Source organism: Capricornis sumatraensis, chromosome 11 (genome assembly GCF_032405125.1).
Source record: "Capricornis sumatraensis isolate serow.1 chromosome 11, serow.2, whole genome shotgun sequence".
Lineage (NCBI taxonomy): Eukaryota > Metazoa > Chordata > Mammalia > Artiodactyla > Bovidae > Capricornis > Capricornis sumatraensis.
This window is the reverse complement of record NC_091079.1, coordinates 27,713,555-27,737,877: the sequence shown is the minus strand read 5'-3', so window position 1 is coordinate 27,737,877 and position 24,323 is coordinate 27,713,555. Positions and strand designations below refer to the sequence as shown.

Sequence of the window (24,323 nt, the reverse complement as noted above, 5' to 3'; positions counted from 1 at the left end):
CTTTGGAGATGCCGTTCCGGGTCTCCCTCTCCTTCAGCTTACAATGTCACAACCATTTTGCATAACTTCAAGGAGAGGAGAACCAGGGGCTCCTAGGCTCATGGCTGGGGCTTTGTGGAGCTGGGGACACTGAAGGGCAATGAATCTTCTGAGGCTGCACACAGAGCCAGGTCTGAACCCCACGTTCAGTTCCCTAGGCCACCAGCATGCAAGGTGACTCTGGACCCCTCTGCAGTCTCTAAATGTTCCCCAGGGCTCCTCTAACTGTTCTGTGGGGCATATTCAGGGCAGCCCTTTAAAACCACGCAGCTCAGATGTGCCAATCCCTGATGGCCCTTAATGAGCCCATGCCCAGCAAACCCGCCTCTGAGGAAGGTCCTGCCTGTAATTACAGCTTGTGCTACTGGTCCCCGGCTTGGCAGTCATGTGGTGGCCCCACTCCCTCCCGCTGCCTCTTTAATTAAACCAGCAACGGCATCTGTGCCTCTGTCTGTGCCAAGCAGGAAGAGACCTGGGTCTTGCTGAAATCAGGCCCCTTTGCATCCACAGGCACCCCCCCTGGGTCCCAGGTCCACACTCCAGCCATCTCTCCAGACCAGTGACCACAGATACTGTCATGTCCCGGCTCATCTGAGCGACTCAGGTCCTGTTAGAAGGCGAAATGAATCGCAGTCTCGTGACGGCAGAAACTGGGCCCTGCCCTTCAGCATTCTAGCTGTGGAACTATTCAGGTTGTTGGAGATGCTTCTAGTAAGGCCCAGGGCTTAATGGCGTGCTGCTCCTAAAAGCGGCCTCTTTGTGGAAAGAATTTCCGCAGCACCAGGACAAGGTCAGTCATTCTCCAGCAGTGATTCAGAAGAGGAGTTCCAAGGGTCTGGACCCACAGCCAGGGGGACCAGCACGGATCAGGTCTTACTGTAAAACATGAGCTCCTCTGAGCCAGCTGAGCTGGGCCCAGGGTTGAGTCTGCATGCATCCAGCAGTAGGCATCATGCTAACAGTGTGCATGTTTAACCTCAGGACAGTTTAATTAAGAAGGTAATGTTATTGTGCCCATTGCACAGAGAAGAAAACAAAGGCAGAGAGGTCCAGGAACTTGCCCGTGATGCACATCTAGTACCTAGCAAAGCTGGCATCCAAATCCAGGTCTTTCCAGCTTTGGGGATTTGAATCTAGGAGGTTTGACTTTGGACTTGCAGCTTCTCCTGTGTTATCTCTACGAAGGTCAGGGTCTTCATTACTCATTTTGTCCAGCACTTACTAAGCACCACACCACACCTGTGGTTCGGGAGTTCCTCGGTGGTACTGGAACAAGAATAGATCAAGACTAGCCCCTGGGGAGTCAGTAAAGCATCCTGAAGGCACCCAGGGACCCCTGCCTGCATCTGGGACAAGGAAACAAAAAATCACTCATATCTACTGACCACGTGTGCCCAGAGCTGTGTTATGCCCTGTATATTAAAGTTTTGTTGGAATTTGACAGTGATTCTATGCAACTGCCCAACTCATGGTGATTCACTGATATTTCAGTGAAATGCACATGCTAAATGTTTAGCAATAATCAGAGTTATGTGAATGGTGGCTAATATAATTTGGGAGATAAAATATTTCAAAAACTCAGAAAAGGGCAGATAATAACATGATGGTTTCCCCCTAAACTATTAGAAGACTGTGAAGTCAATTAGATTGCAGGCAAGCATTTTGAATAGACTAGATTAGACTAGACTAGAATACAATTCAATATAATACAATGAAAACTATCAGATATATCATAGATGTTAACAACAATTAGAATGAGTGTTACTTGGGAACATTACTACAGCCCTTTTGGTGTGAGTGTGTGTGAATTCCGCATGTATCCAATGTCTTTTTTATTACAGATCACGATCATTTGATAATATATGCATTGTATAAGAAACCCATGTTGATATAATACACACTGATACAGTAAGCACATTGCTCTTCAGATTTAACAGATATTAGTATTTTTTGCCATATTTTTTTCATATCTTTTTCCAAGAAACAACCCAATATAGATAGAATTCAGACTAAGCCATCTTTGCACACCTCTCCCTATCGCCTTTCTTCATCTCTCCTGAAGCTGGTGTGTAACCACCAGCAGACGTGCTTCTGATCAGCGATTCACCCACTGGTCCAGGCTCTTGGTGAGCCAGGCTGAAGACAGCACAGCCCGTGACCCCAGTGGGTTGTGTCTCAAACAGCAGGGATTCCTTACTGATCATACCCACTGGACCATAATCACAGGTCCAGTGTGCTTGGGAATGTTTAGGAAAACAATCTAAACACACCAGGAAGTCCTGATAAGCACATGTTAGTGTTGACATAAAAGTCTAGAAATATGTAAACACACACCCTAGGACTGTACAAGGGCCAAGGGGCCTGGACTGCACACGCGGGAGCTGCCTCTCCCTCCAACCCTTGTCTTCAGAAATACGGAAACTGAGTCCTTGGGGGGAAGACATGGCCCTCCCCAGACTCTCCCAGGCAGACAGGACAAGTAAGGAAGGGGAGAAGGAAGAGGAGGAAGACAAATACCATTCGACTTCACTCGCAGGCGAAACAAACAACTGACCAAACCAAGCAATAGTAAACACGTAGACAGCAGGGGCAGAGCAGCGGTGATCAGAGCGGGAGGGTGGGGAGAGGGCAAGATGGGTAAAAGGGATTGACTTCAGTTTCATTTACTGTCTCAAGCGTATGTGATGGGATGGAAACTAAACCTTTGGTGGTGAGCTCACAGTCGGGTACCCAGAAGTAGGAATAGAATGTTGTACACATCAAACTTATCTAACGTTATAGACCAGTGATACTGGAGTTTAAAAACAAATTTTGAAAAGAAGAGAGAAGAAAGGAAACAAGAAAGAAAGAAAAGACGGGAGGGAGGGAAAGAGGGAGGAAGGAAGAGAGGTAGGAACAGAGGAAGGAAAGGAAGAAGGAAAGGGGAAAGACTTATTTCCAACTGGACGCCCATCCCCAGAGAGGTGCCCGGGGACCCCTCCCCATCCCCGCCCATCCTCTGTGAAATCACCCTGCCCTCGCCCTCTCTCCCTGCCCTCGCCCTCTCTCCCTGCCCTGCTTCTCTTCATAGCACCTGTCCCGGATGAACGGCGTAACTATTTGCTTATTTTCCACCTCCACTCTCTAGAACATGAGGCCCGCGAGAGCAGGGAAGCTTGATCAGGGCTCTCTGAACAGCATGCTCAGGGCTGTTTCCCAGGCCTGGCAAGCAGCTGGCCCTGGACTGGGAGTGGGTTTATCAGTAGAAGAGGGTACAGAGAACATCCTTACGTTGACTGCTTGAGTCAGTGAAGGAGACGGGAGTCTGCTGTCCTAATGAGACCATGTGACAAGATGGCTGAGCACCCACTGTGAGACCCAAGAGCAGCCTGCACCAAAGGCTGGCGTTCAGTGAGCGCTTGCTTGTTGCTGGCACCCTTTTCGGTGCTTCACGTGTATTCAGCTTTTACTCTTCCTTGCAGCCCTGCCTGGGTTGGTTGGGGCAGGCTCCGCTCTGTCCATTTTCAGGCTGGGAGAGGGGGCACAGAGAGGTACAGGTGCTTGTTTAAGGCCACACAGCTGGGAGGAGGCAGCGCTGGGATTCGCACCCAGGCAGTCTGGCTCTAGCACCCATGGGCATCACACCATCTGCCACTGCTTTCCAGAGAGAAAACTCTAAACCAAGTGTTAGAACGACACTGACTTGAGACCTTTCAGAATCTGATCAGGGGATTTCTGTATCTTTTTCTTTTTCAAGCAATTTGAGGAAAGTCAAGGCCGGACCAGTAGCAAAACAGCCTTTTATCAGGCGCTGCAGAACTCCCTGGGTGGCGAGGCAGAGGACGCCGGTGTGCAGGCTGCAGCTACGTGGTACTACTCCCTGGAGCATGACTCAGACGACTACGCCTCCTTCTCCCGCGCCCTGGAGCAGGCCACGCGGTGAGCCCCCTGGGCGCACGGGTCTGCCTCCGCACGGACGTGGGGAGGCTCAGGCCATTTGGGGAGAACCGGGACACAGTGCCGGTGCTTTTCACTGCCTCCTTCATTCAGTCCAAAGTGCGGGCTGCCTGCCCGCATCGGGGAGACACGAGGGGTGACCCCGTCCTTCCCTCCGTGGTGCTTGTGCCTGCTGTATACACCCTGCGCTTAGAAGCTGAGCTCAGCTGGTGCTGATGGAGAACCAGAGAGGGGGGCGCTTGGTGCAGAAGGGAACAGCCCAACCCAGCAGAGAGGACCCCTGTCCTCCAATCCAGCGGTCTGGACCTAGGCTACCCTTGAGAACCGTGTAGGGAGCACTCTAAGGGTGGGGCAAGAGCCCAGGCCTCATAAGCGCTGGTATATATCTCTCAGATGGTTAAAAATTTGCCTGCAGTACAGGAGAGCTGGGTTCGATCCCTGGGTCAGGAAGATCCCCTGGAGGATGAAATGGCAACCCACATCATCATTCTTGCCTGGAGAATCCCATGGATAAAGGAGCCTGGTGGGCTGTAGTCCATGGGGTCGCAAAGAGTCCAACAGGATGGAGTGACTAACCATGAAATGTATTTCTAGGGTCCCTCAGGTGACTCTGCTTTGTGGCCAGAATTCACCTTGCACAGGAAACACAGGCCTAGACAGGGGAAGGTTTGTGCCTGATGTCACACCTAGAATTGAGGACACAGGGCTCCTGAGGCCGTGTGACCCCTTCCCCAGGATGCTGTTTCTACGCTCGCTGTTTATGGGCCTTGTTGCTCAAGGTCACTGCCTCCAGCTTCCTTCCCTGGGGAAGTCAGCCCAGGTCCCCCACCCAGGAGTGGTTAGTGGATGCCCCCCACCCAGGGCAGCCTCTGCCATCCGCAGGCCGTGCCTCTCTCTCATCAGTCAAGAAACAGCCAACTTCTGTTTCTCTCTGCCTGCGGAGCGCCTGGGATGAGACCACAGTGGGGACTCTAGCTCTCGAGTCACCTGTGAGTCTCCTCGGACATGTCCTAGTTCCCTGGCAGGCCCCCCTCCATGAGGGGAGAACCTGGTCGGGGGGTTTCGGCATCCTGTGGCTCCTTTCCTGTCCTCAGGGAGGTCCACACTGGCCCTCCCTCTCCGTCCCTGGGGGCAGAGCCGCTGTCGAGGCTCGGAGGCCCCTGCTGAACTTGCCTGTGATGAACAAGTGGGACTGAAGGGTGTTGAGACCCGCTTCCCTGCTTGGTCTCTCTGCCCAAGAGTCTGCGGTTTCTAGTCAGGTCATCATTGGCTCCGAATAAAACTTTGTACCACCCCTGGGGACCTCGGGGCCCAAGAAGGCTCTAATTTTCCCTCCAGTGGAGAGTTCAGCTTTGAACCCTTTGAACCAAATGGCCAGCAGCTGTTCCTGGAGGCCCAGCCCCAGAATGGACCCTAAGGGCTCACAGATGTCCAACTCCTGGGCCCTGAGACGCTCTCAGCCACGTCAGGCCTGGCTCAGATCCATGTTGTGGAAAGAGCTCAGGCTAGAGTTCAGAAACCTATATTCCTTCCTGTTCCAGCTTTAGCCTGTAACTCTCTTTGAGAGCAGTCCATGAACTGGGGGCAGGAGCAGAGGTCTGAGGGAGGGCAGGTAACCCAGGAAGGCTTCACTGATGAGGCGGACTGCAGTTTTCCCTCAGGTCCGGCCCTCTTTCCCTCCCAGCCAGACTGAGACAACAGCCTCCACGGGCCTCCCTGGCTCCAGTGTCCTCATCAGTGTTACCAGGGTGGGCCTCTCTGGAGGTCTGCTCCCACCCCTGTCCTGCTCACCACTCCTCAGGGGCCCATGAGCTGAAGAGGGCTGCCTCCATCTGCACTTCCAGCCTCACCCTGCCAGCCACGTGCTCTCTGAGAACCTTCCCTGTGAGCCTTGGAGGTGCTGGTCTCCACCTCCGGAGGAGGCAGCTTGCCTCAGTGGTGGACTTCCATGAGTCCATCACTTACCGGAATCCCTGCAGCTTCGGGCTCATGGGCCCCGTTTCTCAGCTGAGGACGTGGAGTGTCAAGGAGACGTAGAGATGCTGCTGGGATTCAAAGCCCAGTGGCCCCAGACCCTTGAGGTCTCCATCTTCTTTTTAAATGCATGATTATGTTCAGCTCCACAGTGTATTGTATTTGTTTGAAGATAAGAAGTTTTGTTCCCAAGTTTTTGGATAAAATTGATGTTCTGGGAAGATGTTTCTCCCACGGGTCTCTTAACCCTGAGATGCGTTGTATGGACCACAGTGTGTGATCATGGCCATCCATGAAGCAGGCTGGACTGTGCAGGGGGCCCAGCTGGGGCAAGAGGAAAGCTGGGGGTGCAAGGAGCAGGGGTGTTCTCTGCGGGTGTGTGCAGAGGGGCTGGTAGCCCAGGGACCCTTGCCTGGGAGAAACCTTTACCCAGCACGGTTGACTATAGAGCTGGACGTGGCTAACATCCCCCTCTGTCTTCCTCTCACCAGAGACTACTTTATCATCTGCCCTGTGATTGACATGGCCAGTCACTGGGCAAGGACGGTCCGAGGAAACGTCTTCATGTACCACGCTCCAGAAAGCTACAGCCACAGCAGGTAAGGTAGCCGCGTGGCCACAGTGGGTATCGGCACATGAAGGGAATCTGGCCAAGGGTCCCTGTCAGATCTGCGGTCCACAGGGTAATGGAGAAAAGGTGGCAGGACATGGTTCAATGACATGGAACACATCGCTTAACTTTTCTGAGTCTCATCTGAAAAATGGGCGCCACTGTATCTCACAGCACTGTAGGAAGGGCATGTAGGATGCAATATGTAGAAAGCAGTTTGGGATTGCAACATTAGCTATTCATTGGTTGATCTGGCTTGGGAGGAGGAGCCATCTTTATTAATCCTATGTGTTTGTGCCTCTAAAAACTGAACAGTTAGCTTAATTTAAGAAAATGGCTTTCCAAAGTAAAAGATTTTTTGCAACAAAAGGAAATAATGATCACCTAGAGATACCAAATCCTAAACTCGAGAACCTCTAAATGTGACCTCTTAAGGAGAAAAGGGCTTGTAGATGTGAATAAACTAGGGGTCCTGATGCAAAAAGAAAAAAAAAAAAAACTATCCTGAATTATCCCAAAGGATCCTAAATGCATTCACAGGTGTCCTTATAAGAGGGAGGTGGGGAGATTTGATACGCATAGAAGAGGAGGAAGCAGAGCTTGAGTGATCCACATATAAGCCAAGAAATGCCAGCACCACCAGAGTTGGAAGCATAAGACCTGGCTTCTTCTCTGGAGCCTCCAGAGGCACCATGGCCCTGCCCACATCTGGATTTGGGCTCAATAAATCTGGTTTTGTCTCCAGAACCATGAAACAGCACATTTCTGTTGCTATAAGTCACCAGAGTTTACGGTAATTTGTTACAGCAACTACAAGAAACTACTACAGTCTCCCAAATATTCTAGTTTTCCTAAGCAAGCACTCACTGTTTACCTGGCTTCCCTTGACAGGTTTTTAAATTTGTAACACTGCACAGAATGTCTGGTAAAGAATCTTCCTGCAATGCAGGAGACCCCGGTTGGATCCCTGGGTTGGGAAGATCCCCTCAAGAAAGGCATGGCAACCCATTCCAGTATTCTTGCCTGGAGAATCCCATGGACAGAGGAGCCTGGCGGGCTACGGTCCATGGGGTGGCAGAGTCAGACACGACTGAGCGACTAACACACACACACACAGAACATCCATCTTTGTGAGGTCAGCAGTGTTGGAATGACCTTCTGCATTTTATGGATAAAGAGTCCGAAGGTCAAGGAGCTTCACCTGATTTCCCCAAGGACAAGCTGTGGTTGGTTATAGAACAGTGAGCTACTCAGCTTCTCTGAGCCCCAGAGTTCTCTCTCCATGAAAATGTGCGGTCTCTCTGCTTAGAAGGCTGTCAGCCTGCTCCATTTCCTAGAGTCAAGCAGCTGCCTCCAGGGTGTGGGAAGGGGAGTCATGTCAGGCGAGGATTCTGCTGAGAAGGCAGTCAGTAGAGAAGGAAGAGGGTGGTGAGGACAGTTGAGGGTTTGGACAAAGATGAAAGGGAGCCTCGTAACCCTGTGGCCACTGCGTCCTGGGGGGGCCAGGCGTGGGAAGTCGTTGGTGGAGCCTGCCTTGGCAGCACCTCCCAAATACCAGGGCTCTCAGGAGTTCGTGCCCGGTGCATTTCTTCAGTCTGGTCTGCCTACCTCTCTTCTAAGGTAGAGGTTATAGCAGAAGCTGTGAGCCTCCAGAAGTAAGCTCATCAAAAGCCTTCAACACATGCGTGTACTTTTGGATTTCAGAATGTTTTTGATAATTTTTTTTCATGTGTTTATTTATTCTTGGCTGTGCTGGGTCTCTGTCGCTGTATGGGCTTTTTCTCTAGTTGCAGCAAGTAGGGGCTATTCTAGTTGCGGTGCGCAGGCTTCTCATTGCATTGGCTTTAGGGCCTACGGACTTCAGCATTTGCAGCACTCAGGCTTAGAGGCCCTGAGGCATGTGGGATCTTCCCAGGCCAGGGATCAAACCTGTGTCCCCTACACTGGCAGGTGGATTCTTTCTTTACTACTGAGCCACCTCAGTAGCTGGGACTCCAGAATTCATAAGTGTCAAAAAAAAAAAAAAAAAGAACTGCACCTATTATATGAGGACAGAAACAATCAAAACAAAGCATAATGAAAAGATCCATAGGATTCTAGCCAGAATAAGTAATACTTTGACCCCATCTGAATTCTTTTCCTCCCTGGGGGTGGTTAGAACAACAGTTCTGGAGGCCCAGAGTCGGGAATCAAGGCGGGAGCAGGGCCATGCTCCCCCTGGAGGCTGGAGGGGATGTTCTGCTCCAGCCCCACCCCACCCCCTGCTTCCGGGGGCCTCAGGCATTTCTTGGCTAGTAGATGAGCACCTTTCCAGTGTGCGTCTATGTGCAGATTTCTCCTTTTTGTAAGGACATCAGTCCTACTGGACTAAGACCCACCCTAAGGAGTTCCATTTAACTTGGTTATCTCTGCAAAGACCTTGTTCCCAATTAAGGTCATATTCTGAGGTCCTAGAGGCAGGGGCTCCAACGTGTCTTTTAACGGGGACAGAATTCAACCTGAAGCACCACCCCTCTCTTGGTAATATGACAGCCCTGCCGGGGAGGCTCCTGAGAGACAAGGATTCAAAGCTGGCTGTTTGGGACTTGGGATCAGGGCGGTCCTGGGAGGAGTGATCCTTGAACAGAGTCCAAGACATATCCTCAGACTGCCGTGGCCAGTTTGGTGCTCTGTGTTGCTGAAGAGCATCTGCACACCCTCCTAGGGACCAACAAGCAGGGCTGGTCTGCAGACCTTCCCTTGAAAGGAAGGCATGTTTGTGCATGAGAACACAAAGTGCCTGCTGGGTCTTTATAGTCACAGCACCTCAGGGCCAAGAGACCCTCCTGACGCAGAAAAGGCATAGTAGGTGCTCAGGAAACCATGCTGAAGGACAGAAGCTGATCCAACTACCTCATTTAACAGGTGGGCAAGTGTCCTTTCCACTCTAGTTTATGGGCGCCTTGGGGCTTAGTTTTGCCATCTGCAGAATGGGAGTAAGGTGATGACAGAGGTCAGGAGTACTTAGTTTTAGCTGGGCTCTGTAGAGCTCTGGACCCAGGGTCCCTGAGAGGAGGACAGCAAGAAGAGGGTGGGGGTAATCTGAGCCCCCCAGCCCCTTATCTCAATAACTGAGCTTCAAGGAAAATTTCAAGGGCATGCAGTTTAGAGAGAGAGGAAAAACGTCTGGGCTCAGTCACCTTTAAGACACCTTCTGACTCTCACATTCTATGAATTTTGGGGCAAAGAGACTCTGCGTCACTGATATGTTTTAGAGACAGATATGTTGCTAACTGTACAAAGGCAGAGAGTGTCCTGGTTAGAGCAGGGACTCTGGGCCAGCTGCCTTGTTAGAAACTTGTCTTATTAGCTCAGGAATCTAAAGCAAGTCACTTAATCTGCTTGGTGACAGTTTCTTCATCTGAAAATGGGAATAATAATAAGAGCGTCTACTTCAGAGGGTTGCTATGATCATTTGTGTATAGAATGGGACCTGGTAAACAGGAAATGGTGAGAGTGCCTGATTATTCTTGTCCATCGAAACGTGTTCTTGACATTTTTCTAGGCATGTATCATCTCTCCCACAACGAGCGTAATACGGTTCCATCTATATAGTAGATGAATGAATGAATCACGGGAACTAACCCATTTAATTGTTGGCAAGTTTATCTTTTACTGCCTGAAAAGACATCTCCCTCATTCTGCCCTGGAGCTGTCACAGTCTCGTTTATTTCTGGCTCAGATCTACAGACTTAAAATATATGTGCGTGCCTTATGGTTTCAGCCATCTGTCTGGTACCTCCATTTCTGTGAGCATGTATTAGCTTTCCTGGCATAGCCAGAGAGCAAAACACAATAAATTACCACTTTCTCACAGCCGCTTGTCAATCGATCGCAGCGCTGCTTGGTCCTCTACCTGCTTACCTGGATTGTAGATGAGATTTACATCTCTGAAATTCTGTGAGGAAAGAATAGGCATAATGGATGAGGGAGGAGACAAAGAAATGAAAATCTACAGTATGGGAGGAAGGTGCAATTTTAAGATCCAGATTCAAAGAATCACAAGCTATGTAAGATGATTTTGTCCAACTCATCTTACAGATAAAGAAACAAATGCTCAGGGGAGACTGGAGTTATGTGCCAGCTACAGAGTTAGTAAGTGGCAGTCTGAACTCAAACCCTGTCTCCTGCCCTTTCTCCAGTTTTCTTTCAATTGCACCTACTTCAGCCTGAAACTTCTGAGTCCCTACCATGGCTAAGTCCACTTGCTGGCTGTGACTTTGGACAAGATGCTTAACCTCTCTGAGCCTCAGTGCATCTTCATCTGTATAAGGGAGAGTGATAGTGCATGTCCCATAGGGATACTGGAAGGGTTCAGGGAGAGAATACCTGCATCTGGTCCAGCAGCTGTGCTTCCAAGACTGTTGACATGAGAACACAACTTACACTGTTTAAAACTATTGACATGAATCCTTCCTTGGTGATCAATGCAAAGAAATAGAGGAAAGCAATAGAATGGGAAAGACTAGAGATCTCTTCAGGAAAATTAGAGATACCAAGGGAACATTCATGCAAAAATGGGCTCGATAAAGGACAGAAATGGTATGGACCTAACAGAAGCAGAAGATATTAAGAAAAGATGGCAAGAATACAGAGAAGAACGATACAAAAAAGATCTTCATGACCCAGATAACTATGATGGTGTGATCACTCATGTAGAGCCAAGTATGAAGTCAAGTGGGCCTTAGCAAGCATCACTACAGACAAAGCTAGTGGAGGTGATGGAATTCCAGTTGAGCTATTTCAAATCCTAAAAGATGATGCTGTGAAAGTGCTGCACTCAATATGCCAGCAAATTTGGAAAAGTCAGCAGTGGCCACAGGACTGGAAAAGGTCAGTTTTCATTCTAATCCCAAAGAAAGGCAATATCAAAGAATGTTCCAACTACTACACAATTGCACTCATCTCACATGCTAGCAAAGTAATTCTCAAAATTCTCCAAGCCAGGCTTCAATAGTACGTGAACCCTGAACTTCCAGATGTTCAAGCTGGTTTTAGAAAAGGCAGAGGAACCAGAAATCAAATTGCCAACATCTGCTGGATCATCAAAAAAGCAAGAGAGTTTCAGAAAAACATCTATTTCTGCTTTATTGACTATGCCAAAGCCTTTGACTGTGTGGATCACAATAAACTGTGGAAAATTCTGAAAGAGATGGGAATACCAGACCACCTGACCTGCCTCCTGAGAAATCTGTATGCAGGTCAGGAAGCAGCAGTTAGAACTGGACATGGAAGAACAGACTGGTTCCAAATTGGGAAAGGAGTACGTCAAGGCTGTATCTTGTCACCCTGCTTATTTAACTTATATACAGAGTACGTCATGCAAAATGCTGGGCTGGATGAAGCACAAGCTAGAATCAAGATTGCCGGGAGAAATATCAATAACCTCAGATATGCAGATGACACCACCCTTATGGCAGAAAGCAGAGAACTAAAGAGCCTGTTGATGAAAGTGAAAGAGGAGAGTGAAAAAGTTGGCTTAAAGCTCAACATTCAGAAAACTAAGATCATGGCATCTGATCCCATCTACTCATGGCAAATAGATGGGGAAACAATGGAAACAGTGAGAGACTTTATTTTTGAGGGGCTCCAAATCACTGCAGATGGTGACTGCAGGCATGAAATTAAAAGATGCTTGTTCATTGGAAGAAAAGTTATGACCAACCTAGATAGCATATTCAAAAGCAGAGACATTATTTTGCCAACAAATGTCTGTCTAGTCAAAGCTATGGTTTTTCCAGTAGTCATGTGTGGATGTGAGAGTTGGACTATAAAGAAAGTTGAACGCTGAAGAATTGATGCTTTTGAACTGTAGTGTTGGAGAAGACTCTTGAGAATTCCTTGGACTGCAAGGAGATCCAACCAGTCCATCCTAAAGGAAATCAGTCCTGAATATTCATTGGAAGGACTGATGTTGAAGCTGAAACTCCAATACTCTGGCCACCTAATGGGAAGAATTGACTCACTGAAAAAGACCCTGATGCTGGGAAAGATTGAAGGCAGGAGGAGAAGGGATGACAGAGGATGAGATGGTTGGATGGCATCACTGATTCAATGAACATGAGTTTGAGCAAGCTCCAGGAGTTGGTGAAGGACAGGGAAGCCTGGCGTGCTGCAGTCCATGGGATCACAAAGAGTCGGACACACCTGAGTGACTGAACCTAAGTGAACACAACTTAGAGTGTTTCTTTTGCTCAGTGCTGCTCACTGCAGAGATTTAGAGCCAGTTTCCTCCATGGCTCCATCTATATAGCCTATTGTTTCAGGAAGAGGAAGTTTCAGTGGTGACTATAATCTAGGGTGTCTCAACTTGAACACTGTTGACATTTCCGGCTGGATAACTCTTTGGTGTGGAGCCTATCCTGTGCATTGCATGCTGTTTAGCAGAGTTTAGTGGCAACTCTGACCTCCACTCATTCAATGCCAGAGGCACCTTCCCAGTTGTGATAACTAAAAATGTCTCCAGACATGGCCACTTTCCTTGGGGGCCAAAATGCTCCTCAGTTGATAAGCACTTCTGGCATCCCTCAAAACTGCAGTTATCACTAACAGCACTGGAGGGAAGTGGCGACCCCTTTCTCAGACCCCATTCCTGAATAAGCACAGGACCAACCCACCCCCAGATACTGTGTCTGGCCCCACAGAGTCTCAGGCAGACCACAGCATACCACCCAACCAGAACCTTTGGTGCTTCTATTACAAAGCCCTGGAGAGCTGACAGGCTCTCTTTGGTGGTCACATCAGGCAGGGCCCTGGCCTGCTGTCCACTCCTGCATCTCAGGCCATGGGCATTGTCTCTCTTGCCCAGCTGTCTCTAAGCATCACCTCCCACACTCTGCGGGGACTCTTCCCTCCCTGCCAGTCCCGGCTTCACCATCTTGTTGACTGTGGTTGATGTCTTTCTCTCTAACCAGTTCTTCTCAAAGGACACACTTGCCAAGTATCTTCCCAGAACAGGCCCCCACTTTATTCTCTGCCACTCATGAGCAAAAGGACTCCCCTGTGACCGACTCAGGTTTGGGGGTTCCTCTCCAGGCCCCAGCAAGCATAGCAGGGAGCATTGGTGTTTTCTCTGATACTGCCTGTCTTAGGGGGCTCAGCCTGGTTCTGCCTTGTACTGTGTGCCTCTGGTTGGTGACAGCCTCTCTGAGCTTCGGTTTCCTCATCCGCAGATGGAGCTAGTGATAGTACTGATGACGTACAGGAGTGTGTGGGGATCAAGTAAAACAAAGCATGCAAACAGCCTAACTTGCTGCCTGGCGTAAAGTTGGCACTCAGTAGGTGCTACCCATACTGTTTAATGTATGATCCTGGGAGAACCCACGTTGGAATGAGCAAGTGCAAGGAAGAAAGTAACCACAGATAAAGTGGTTTTGGGGAACTGGCCACCGAAAGGGTTGCTGTGGCCACTTCAGAAAGCAGATTGAGGCCCATGATCTTAAGCTTCCTGGCAGGTACAGTCAGGTCATCATTCGCAGGGAAATTCACCTCGGGACTGTGTGAGCCGTCAGACTTGAATCGTGTGCTCTGTTCAGGTCCTTATTCCAAAGCTTTTGGTCTCCAGGATCCTGAGATGTGATTTCCGTGTCTCTGCAGTACAGAAGACATTTTAGAGAGCTGAGACTTGACTTTGAATGGGCGGTGGGGTCGGACTGTTGGGATTAAACACCTTTCCAAGCTCCACATAGGATGCTGGACTGTTCTATACCTTTGGAAGAAGCAATTGAGCGTAGAAGAACACATCCTTGGACGTTAAACCAACGAGGATGTTAATCCTGTCTCTTCCATTTGTTAGCTGCTGCATTTGAGCAAGTTCCTTTGCCTCAGTTTCCTCACCTAGAAAATGGGTTTAGTTACTTCTGCCTCATAGTGTGAAGATTCCCGTCAATATACATTAAAAACTTGGCATATTGTAGCTGGTCAGTATTTGGGTTATTTTCCTTTTAGGAAAAATAAGGTCTGAGGAAAAAAAAAAATGACTAACGAAGCATTTATGTTCCTCCTTCACAAGTTGTCCCAACCCTGGAAAAACAAAGCCATCAATTTCAAACTCAAGACATTTTGTACACCACTGCATGTGCATTCTAGATGTTTCTGTGCATTCCAGGGGCCTTTGACATTCCAGATTCGTAGTCTTATCTTTCTAGTTGCTGTGTCTTGGTGGATTAGTTGAAATTAGCAAACCAAAGAAAATATTAAGAGGCTGAATTCTTGAACTGAGTCCCTTGGCCTGGCTACATCCTGTGTGATTAACAAGATAATTTCCCAGTAAAGATGGAAGTAAATCATTTTCTGAGACTGAAGCCAACCTCATGATATATAAGGGCTTGTGCTATGCATCCTTTTAAACACTGATCCAAGAAATAACTACTATCTTCTATGCCCCAGATCTCATTTCTCTGAGATGAAAATCCTAGAGATAGAGCAACTGGTAAGACAGAGAAGGGCTACACTCTTGGGACTAACACTATAGTCAGGGGTAAGGCTGATAAGGGTCTAAGAATAGGTTGCAAAGAACAGATGATAAATAAGTAGAATCAGTTTGGATAATGGCAGTAGGAAGAAAAAAGGAAAAAAGCTTGACATGTCTGAGGATAAAGAGGGATGGAGAACTGAAGTCTTTTGAAGAGGAGGAGAGTAGTTGGAGATGTGGGAGAAAAAGATGGGGTCTTGCAGTTCACATAGGAGTTTGCAAGCTGTGGCAGGCAGAGATATTATTGTATCTGAGTATGATAGAAAGGCATTGGAGATTTTTAAGATTATGTAGAATGCACATTGGTCTTTTCTTTCACATTCATGACACAACTCACTAAAAACCATTGGAAACCCTGTTATCCAATATTATGATCATTTAGTTAAGAAAGTTAACGAAAATGGGAACTTGTGAAAAATGAATAAGGTATGTATATGCCTTAAACATTTAATTTGAACTGTAAGCATATAAACGTACATTTACTTGCCATGCTTCGTGCAGGGTCAAAAGTTTGAGTAGAAAAACACAGTTTGGAATTCTCTCTTTGAAATTTGTGCAAAACCAAAACCATAATGCAAGCTCTGTGATGTCCACTTTTGGTTTCTTGAAAGTGGGGCATCCACGAAATATGCAATGCATTTAATTCAGCTCTGTAATTACAGTGAGAACTATAACAGGCACAAACAGATTAGCGAGGAACACAGTTGGCTCTTGCTAGACACATAACTTCCTGGTGAGAATAGATGTGTTGGGCCAGGAAAGTTCAGCCTTTTCTGAGCAACAGTTGTTATGCCTTATGTAGGGAATGAAATGTCCAGGTTAATCCAGCAAGTCCTTTGAAAGTGTCGCCTGAATTGCCAAAGCATATATTATCCAGCTCTGCTGGGCTTTAGGGAGCTATGGAAATATTGCAACTATTTCATCTGGAGCCATGGATGGGGCTGTGTTATTTTAAGTATTGTATAGGGAATCCTTTTGTAAAACACAGGCCAAAGCATATAATTACTTCTTGATTAATTCATGGGCAGAATCTGAACTTTTGCATATTAGATTTGCACAAAGAGAAGCATACTGGTAAGCTTCTATTTGTACGTTATTTAACAACCCTTCAAAAAAAAAAGAAAAGGCCTGAGAAGCAGAAGGACTTTTATTCCTTCGTGTTCCCTAATTTCCTTTGGAGGAAGTTGTCGAGAGAGATGCTGGCTAAAGATAAGAAAAGGAGTGTATTTTATGGGGATGAGGTCAACAAACTTCCTCCTGCAGTCAGAACAACAAGGATAGAAACTCAGATCAATCCAGTTACTTAGGCTGGAGCAATGGCCTTTCAGCAGCCAACCCTCTTCAACCTCCAGAAGGCAAACATGTGGCCTGTTTATGTCAAGAAAGATCCTACCCATTCCTCCCCCCTGCTCCCCAGCGCAGGTCACTGTGTCCACAGGGCCCAGAAACAAGTGTGTTTCTCTGAGGACAGCACCTCAGTCCTGCTCCCTAAGAAGCCCTGGCATTCATGTGTGATGCCTCCCTTATGCTGGAAGCAGAGCTCAGGTCAGGAGATTGTGTGTGAATAGTCTCCGAAATGTGACTTTGCTTTTGACTCGCTGGAATGCAGGCTTAGCCTCCCTGCAAATCCAGCAGATTTTAGGTGAGCAGGTCGGCTAGAAGGTAAGGTCAGGGCCAGGGTGGGGATGGGGGAGCAGGGTGCAGTCTGTTAAAGGAAGCAGCCTTCTGTCCCTACCGGATAATTGCAGCCACCCTGCGATTTCTGTTCTAATCTATCTTCCCAGCCTACTCCAGCAATGGTTCCCAAAGAGATCAGCTGGTGACTGGCTTGTGTAGAGATCACCAATGTCCCTCATCCCTTCAGATGTGGCCCTCAGTTCCTCTGGTCTCAGTTCTCATGCCTTTCACAGGACCAGAGCCGAAAGACCTTAATGAGCATGCACTGGAGTGGTTCCCAAACTTCCGGTTTTCTCCGGGGCTCAGAAAAGCTGAGTAGCTCACTGTTCTATAACCAACCACCGCTTGTCCTTGGGGAAATCACATGAAGCTCCTTGACCTTCGGACTCTTTGTCTGTAAAATGCAGAAGTCATTCTAACACACACTTCCGGCTCTCCTGTGACGTATCACCTTTCTGGGCCTTGGGTCGTCACCTGCAAACGATGCAGGTGCTTACTCCTACTTCCTGGCTGGTCCTTAATGTTGCTGATCAAAGATCAACCACAGTCTCTGGCATGTCACAGGTGCTCGGGAAATGGTAGTTGAACAGGCGCCGAGGAGAGCTGGCCACTGAACGGTCCAGGTGGGGACTGCAGACTCTGGGCTTTGTCTGAGCTTGACCGTGAATGTTTTGTCACCAAACAAGGGGCTTGGCTCTTCGGGTCCCAGAACCTATAAATTCTGGTGTCACTTCCTCCTCCCTGCTCAGGACTGAAGGAAAGCTTACCTTGGTTCTGAGAGGATCGGGGTACCTGACAACAGCTGCAAAGAGACATCACCCCTTAGGACTGTTATTCTGAGTGCCATTGGTCCTGGGGGCTCACACTGTCTCATGTTCCTTCTATGATGCCTTTCATACAGGCACCAGAAACAGTGACAGATTTTCTTTTCTTGGGCCCCAGAATCACTGTGGATGGTGACTGTGGTCATGAAATTAAAAGATGCTTACTCCTTGGTAGAAAAGCTATGACAAACCTAGACAGCCTATTAAAAAGCAGAGACATCACTTAGCCAACAAAGGTCCATGTACTCAAAGCGATGGTTTTTCCTGTAGTCATGTATGGATGTGAATGTTGGACCGAGTGCCAAAGAATTGATGCTTTTGAATTTCGATACTGAAGAAGACTCTTAAGAGTCCCTTGGATAGCAAGGAATCAAACCAATCATTCCTAAAGGAAATCAACCCTGAATATTCACTGGAAGGACTGATACTGAAGATGAAGCTCCAATACTTTGGCCACTTGATGCGAAGAGCCAACTCATCGGAAAAGAAACTGGTGCTGGGAAAGATTGAAGGCAGGAGGAGAAGGGGGTACCAGAGAATGAGGTAGGTAGATAGCATCACGGACTCAATTGATATGAATCTGAGCAATCTTCTGGAGATAGTGGAGGACAGGGGAGCCTGGCATGCTGCAGTCCTTGTGGTCACAAAGTGTTGGACACGACTTAGCTGCTGAACAATAAAAACCATAATCACACTAGTTCCCAGAATTTGTGAAACACTTGTTTTAATAGCCTCCACGTGCCATGGATGCACTGGTCTGTATTTCACGATGAAGAAACTCAGCCTCAAAGACATCAAATGACTCATCTAAAGTTATGTGGGTGACAAGTGACAGATAGAGCAGGGTCTCAGCTGAGTGACTCAGTAGCATGTCATTCTTCTATGCCCTGCTGAGAGTCACATGTATGCCTGCTGATAAGTCTGATGGTCACAGGAGGCACTCTGGCTCTCGAGCCCCTAGGAAGTCCCCAGGCTAGACCAGGTGCCGGGCCCCCAGCCCCACCTCAGGCCCGTGAGTCACTGCAGTTCCCAGCCTAAGCAGGTGAGGAACAGCAGAGAAGGCCCCTTCTGTGCTTGAAATGTCCCCCTTCACATCCCTCATCTTGAGGGTGGTCTCCCTTCCCATCTCTGGGGTCATCACAGTGGGTTACTCAGAGTCACACTGTCTAGTCACACAGCTTTGCTTCTTGCTTTAGAGCAGTTCAGTCTCTGTACAAATTGCCTTTACCTGGGAGTCATGTAATCTAAGCCCTTTCCCAGGACCAGCACTGGGCATATCTGCCCATGGTACCAGCGCTGATGAGAATCACTGGTGACTCTGTACCCCTGTTCAGAGATGCCACTGACACCTCAAAGATGGTTGATTAAATCTGGAAGGAGAATGAGAAAGAAGTGGGCCAAGCGTTCAGGTACCTACCACATCCCCCGTATTTCAGACTTCACTGCAGCCATGTGCAGAGTAGGTATTTCACACTCGTTCCCCAGATGACAAAACAGGAAATCAGGGAGGTCAGGCAATTTTTGGGAAATCGCTCGGCTTGAGAGTAGAGGAGCCAGGACCAGGGACAGTGTCCTTGGGCCACTCCCCTCAGGTCTTCTGTTAACATCATGCCTTCCTGGCAAGGCTCTTGGCCCAACTCTGCTTTTCAAGTTCCTGCTGTCTCTGGGTAAGTCAGGAAACCTCTCTGAACTTCATCTTCCTCGTCTATAGAGTTAAGAAGTTGGCTCTCGTGATAAATTGGGCCAAGTGCAAGGTCAGAGAACACGGCCTCGCCATAAGACCTCGCTCATTTCTGAAGACAAGTGCAAATTTGGAGGGTTCCCCAAACTACCCTCTGGTTTGAAAATTCCCTGGAAGGACTCACAGACCTCAGGGGAAAGCTGCTGTAGTCATGGTTGAGGTCGTCACAAGGAAGGAATGTAGATTACGATCAAAGGAAGGGCGGCAGAGCGCAGAGTCCCGGGGCTTCCTCACGCGAAGCTCTGCTGTTGCCCTCTCCCCGTGGAATCGGGAGGGCCCTGCTCTGGACACTGATGTGAAAGCGAAGCTCCAGTACTTTGGCCCCCTGATGTGAAGAACCAACTCGTTAGAAAAGACCCTGATGCTGGGGAAGATTGAAGACAGGAGGAGAAAGGGGCGACAGAGGATGAGATGGTTGGATGGCATCACTGACTTGATGGACATGGGTTTGAGCAAACTCTGAGAGATAGTGAAAGATCGGGAAGCCTGACATGCTGCAGTCCATGGGGCGGCAAAGAGTCAGGCACAACTTAACAACTGAACAACAACAAAGATGTACCCAGAGTGGTGTCCACCAGGGAGGTGCCTTCAAATGGTGCTCAGAGGTTTGATAGGAGCCCCTTTACGTGATTGACTGCTTCATTGATTGCCCGTGTGGTTAACCTCAGTCTCCAGGTTGAGTGTTACCATATGGCCCAGAGCCCCCACACTAAGGCACGTGGTTGATCCGGCATGGCCAGCCCCTGTGTTGATACGGCTACATTTAAGGGAGGTCCAGCATGGCCAACAAAGTGCTGCCCTAAAGAAAGACACTCACATCGGTATGGCATGGATTACTTCCCAGCCACCAGAGGGCATGGGCCAGACTTCTTGGGAAAAGTCAGATTCTCTACTATACTGCTGTAAAGTCCCTCCAGCCTTTCTCCCAGCACTCACTCCCATGGACCTGTGTACCACTGAACTTGTCTCCCCATTGCCAGCTCAGTCCATTTCAACCACTCATTGGGCTTCCAAATCTTTATTCCCTCCTGCCTGCTGCTTATTCAGTTCAGTTCATTTCAGTCAGTCACAGTCGTGTCCGACTCTTTGCAACCCCATGAATTGCAGCACGCCAGGCTTCCCTGTCCATCACCATCTCCCGGAGTTCACTCAAACTCATGTCCATCGAGTCAGTGATGCCATCCAGCCATCTCATCCTCTGTTGTCCCCTTTTCCTCCTGCCCCCCATCCCTCCCAGCATCAGAGTCTTTTCCAATGAGTCAACTCTTTGCATGAGGTGGCTGAAGTATTGGAGTTTCAGCTTTAGCATCAGTCCTTCCAAAGAACACCCAGGACTGATCTCCTTTAGAATGGACTGGTTGGATCTCCTTGGAGTCCAAGGGACTCTCAAGAGTCTTCTCCAACACCACAGTTCAAAAGCATCAATTCTTCGGTGCTCAGCTTTCTTCACAGTCCAACTCTCACATCCATCCAGATCTCCGGTTAAGCGTAGTATATGTATTATTGACCAGTTATGTGCCAGGCATTGTACTGAATGGGTTACATGGATGAGTGTCAAGCTGGAAAAGAGTTGGAGAGTATAAACCATGTATGATTATAAGGACTAGCACAGGAAGGGGTTGAAAACACAAGTTACTTTGAACAAACAGATGTTCAATTGATAGTGTTCTAAGTATCATGGAATGCAGTCAAGAGAACATTGTCTTAGAAAATTGCTTAGTCTTACAGATGTCTCCAGGGAGTTGCATTCTCAGGGTTGGGTACTCTTCAACCTATGTGCCGAGGATCTGCCCAAGAGGCCACTGGACTAAGGGCCAAGCAAAATCTCAACTCAACTAAGCACCACACAGGAATCTAAGACATAAAGAGAGAAAATCTTCACTGGGGCATGAATACTGGATTTTGGCTCATGTGGGTTCTTCCAGCAGTTTAATATTCCTTTAACTTTTGTTTTTTCTTGTAACTTTTGTTTCTGTGTGTTTTCCCAGCTTGGAATTGCTGACAGATGTTCTGTATGCCTTTGGACTTCCCTTCTACCCTGCCTACAAGGGGCAGTTTACTCTGGAGGAGAAAAGCCTTTCCCTGAAAATCATGCAATATTTTTCCAACTTCATCCGATCCGGGTGAGTGGACCGTGTGCACCTGGAGGCTGTCGTGTGCATCCCTTCCCCTCCCTCTGAACGCAAAGGTCACACTTTGCACTGACGGACTCACCCTTGCCTCCCTGCCAGTGGTCTCCCTGACTCAACCTCCCCTTCCATCCAAAGTGACCTTGGTACAGAAACATCCCAATCGTGTGCTCCCTTGGATGACTGTAGACTTTCTCACCCTCAGCACTGTTGACACTGGTCTGGGTGAGTCTTTGTGGCAGGGCGTCCTAGGCGTTCTAGGCTGTCTAGCAGCATCCCTGGCCTCCATCCACTAGAGGCTAGGAGCACCTCACCCGTGTTCCAGTTATGTTGTTGCTGTTCAACCACTCAGTCGTGTCCGACTCTTTGCCACCCCATGGACTGCAGCATGCCAGGCTTCCCTGTCCTTCACTATCTCCCAGAGTTTGCTCAAACTCATGTCCATTGAGTTGATGATGCCATCCAACCATCTCATTCTCTGCCACCCCCTTTTCCTCTTGCCCTCAATTTTTCCCAGCATCAAGGTCTTTTCTAAGCAGTCGGCTCTTCGCATCAGGTGGTCAAAATTTTGGAGCTTTAGCTTCATCATCAATCCTTCCATTTATGAAAACAAAAATATCTCAGACATTACCAAATGCCCCCTGGAAGGCAGAATCACCCCAAGTGCAGGACTGCCATCTTAGAAGATCAAATGAAGTTCCAGTGCTCAAGACCCTTCCTTGTCTCCCCCCAGCCTTCCCACACACCTCTATTCTAGCCCAGCTAGTGTGCTCACCATTCCTTCTTCTGGAGCCAGTTCCTGCTTCACTGCCCGCCCCCCTGTGGTTTACCTCTGTCCCTTTACACCAGACCAGCAGCGCTCACCGAGCTCAGTGCTCAGCCCCCTGGAAACTTCAAAGGACGAGTTGACCTGTAGGTGGCCAACAAGTTTGTCCAGCTCCAGGCCCACCTACCTGCCCAGGCCTTGGGCAAACAAAGGCATTCCAGACACTGGCAGAGCAAAGATCACCAGAATTGAAAAGGACATGTGACCTCCTGAGCAATCAGAAAGTCAGAAGGGCAGGGCTAGGTCCTGGGAAACACTGCTGGGTCCTGAACTCACATGTTTTCCTCTTGCAGAAATGGCCTAAGAGGGGTGAGTCAGGGCCTCTGTGTCTTTACTCATGTGTAACACAGCTGTTCAGAGCACAGCCCTGGAATCAGATGGGGCGGGTTTTCAACTCCTGCTCCAACACCTAAAGATGTGTGACTAGGTCCTCAGAGACTGTGTGCAAGCGGGCAGTGATCTCAGATGATGAAAGGAAAGAGCATCGTTCCTCATGGGTGTTGCTTTCTTCTCATTTCCCCAGAAATCCCAACTACCCTCATGAGTTCTCCAGGAGAGCACCTGAATTTGCAGCCCCCTGGCCTGACTTTGTCCCCCGTGATGGCGCAGAGAGCTACAAGGAGCTCAGTGTCCTGCTCCCCAACCGACAGGGCCTGAAAAAAGCCGACTGCTCCTTCTGGTCCAAGTACATCCAGTCTCTGAAGGCCTCGGCAGGTGGGGAGCAGGGGGTCGCCGGGCCCCTGGGATGCCATTGACATCGCCCCTTCCCGTGAGGGGCTCACAGTTTGGAGGCAGGAGGAGTGGGTCCTCTTTGCCGAGGCCTCCTGTTCTGATGGCGGCACAGTGAGAAGACCCTGGGGGGCCCGGGGTTGGGAGGGCTGGGAGGGTTGAGAAGGGAGCCACCGGCAGGCAGCACTTGTGGGGAGAGACCTTGAACTTCCTACTCGCTGCCCTCGGAGGCCTGGCTGAAACAGCTTAGAAAGGGCTTTCTGCCAGGGGAGAAGTGGGCATTTCATCTCTTCCTGTCGAAGAGAACTTCCTGTTGCAAAGGTGCTGAGAGGAAGTGAATCATGAGGACACTGGGGACAGAGAGAGCGGTGCAGAAGCTTCCGGAAAAGTTGGGGAGTGAGTGACATAACCAACGAATGCCATTCCGCTTTGTGGTGCCATGATGGAAGCCTGACCCCTCACTAGGGAGGTCCCAAGGGAGCGAGGGCTGGCATCTCCCTGGAGCCTCTGGGAAGGCTTCCTGGGGGAGGTGACACTGGAGCTGAGGTTTTCAGCTTGACAGGAGCTCCTCCTGTGGAGAGCGAAAGGCTGGAGTGCTCAGCAGGGAAGCAGCTTGGCCAACATACATTTTAGACTCGCAACTCTGCTTTTTATTATTATTGTTAGTTTATTTGTTTTGGCTGTGCTGGGTCTTCGTAGCTGCTCGGGCTTTCCCTAGCTGCGGTGTGCCAGTTTCTCCTCGCGGAGCACAGGCTCCAGGAGGCATGGGCACAGCAGTTGTGAGTCATAGGCTCAGTGACTGTGGCACATGGGCTTCCTCGCTCTGCAGTATGTGAAATCTCCCCAGACCGGGCATCGAACCGTGCGCCCTGCGTCGGCAGGCAGATTCTTAACCACTGGACTGCAGGGGAAGTCCTCAACTCTGATTTTATCTTCTCAATTGATGAACTGAAGGCCATCATGCTCTTAGTATATCCCTGGAGTCAGGCTATAAGTCTGGTGCCCCGCCCCAGAAATCTCCCTCTGGAGGGGCATCACTAGGGAGCTCCCATCAAAGACTGGGGTCTCTTTTGGGTCATAGGGGAAGAGATGAGGGAGAAATCGGATCCAGGTTGGACCAGCCTTGTCTGTCCTATTTCAGATGAAACTAAGGATGGGCTGTCAGCAGAGAGCGAAGAGGAGGACCAGCTGGCTGGCTCTGGGCTGACAGAGGACCTCCTGGGTCTCCCAGAGTTAGCCTCCAAGACCTACAGCAAGTGACCAGCCCCATCCCAAATGCCACCCTGGACACCTTATTCTCCAACATAGCCGCTATCAATAAAGTGT

The 24,323-nt window shown here is 49.0% G+C and overlaps 1 protein-coding gene across 1 annotated transcript in view; it reads left to right on the top strand.

Annotated features, from left to right (window-relative positions):
* TG (thyroglobulin) overlaps nucleotides 1-24,257 on the top strand; it is a 231,022-nt gene extending 206,765 nt beyond the window's left edge. The window contains exons 44-48 of the mRNA XM_068983946.1: nucleotides 3,776-3,957; nucleotides 6,441-6,548; nucleotides 21,302-21,436; nucleotides 22,792-22,982; nucleotides 24,139-24,257. Coding sequence (XP_068840047.1) covers nucleotides 3,776-3,957; nucleotides 6,441-6,548; nucleotides 21,302-21,436; nucleotides 22,792-22,982; nucleotides 24,139-24,257 — 735 coding nt within the window. The remainder of the gene's footprint in view (nucleotides 1-3,775; nucleotides 3,958-6,440; nucleotides 6,549-21,301; nucleotides 21,437-22,791; nucleotides 22,983-24,138) is intronic.
* Nucleotides 24,258-24,323: the final 66 nt, after the last annotated feature.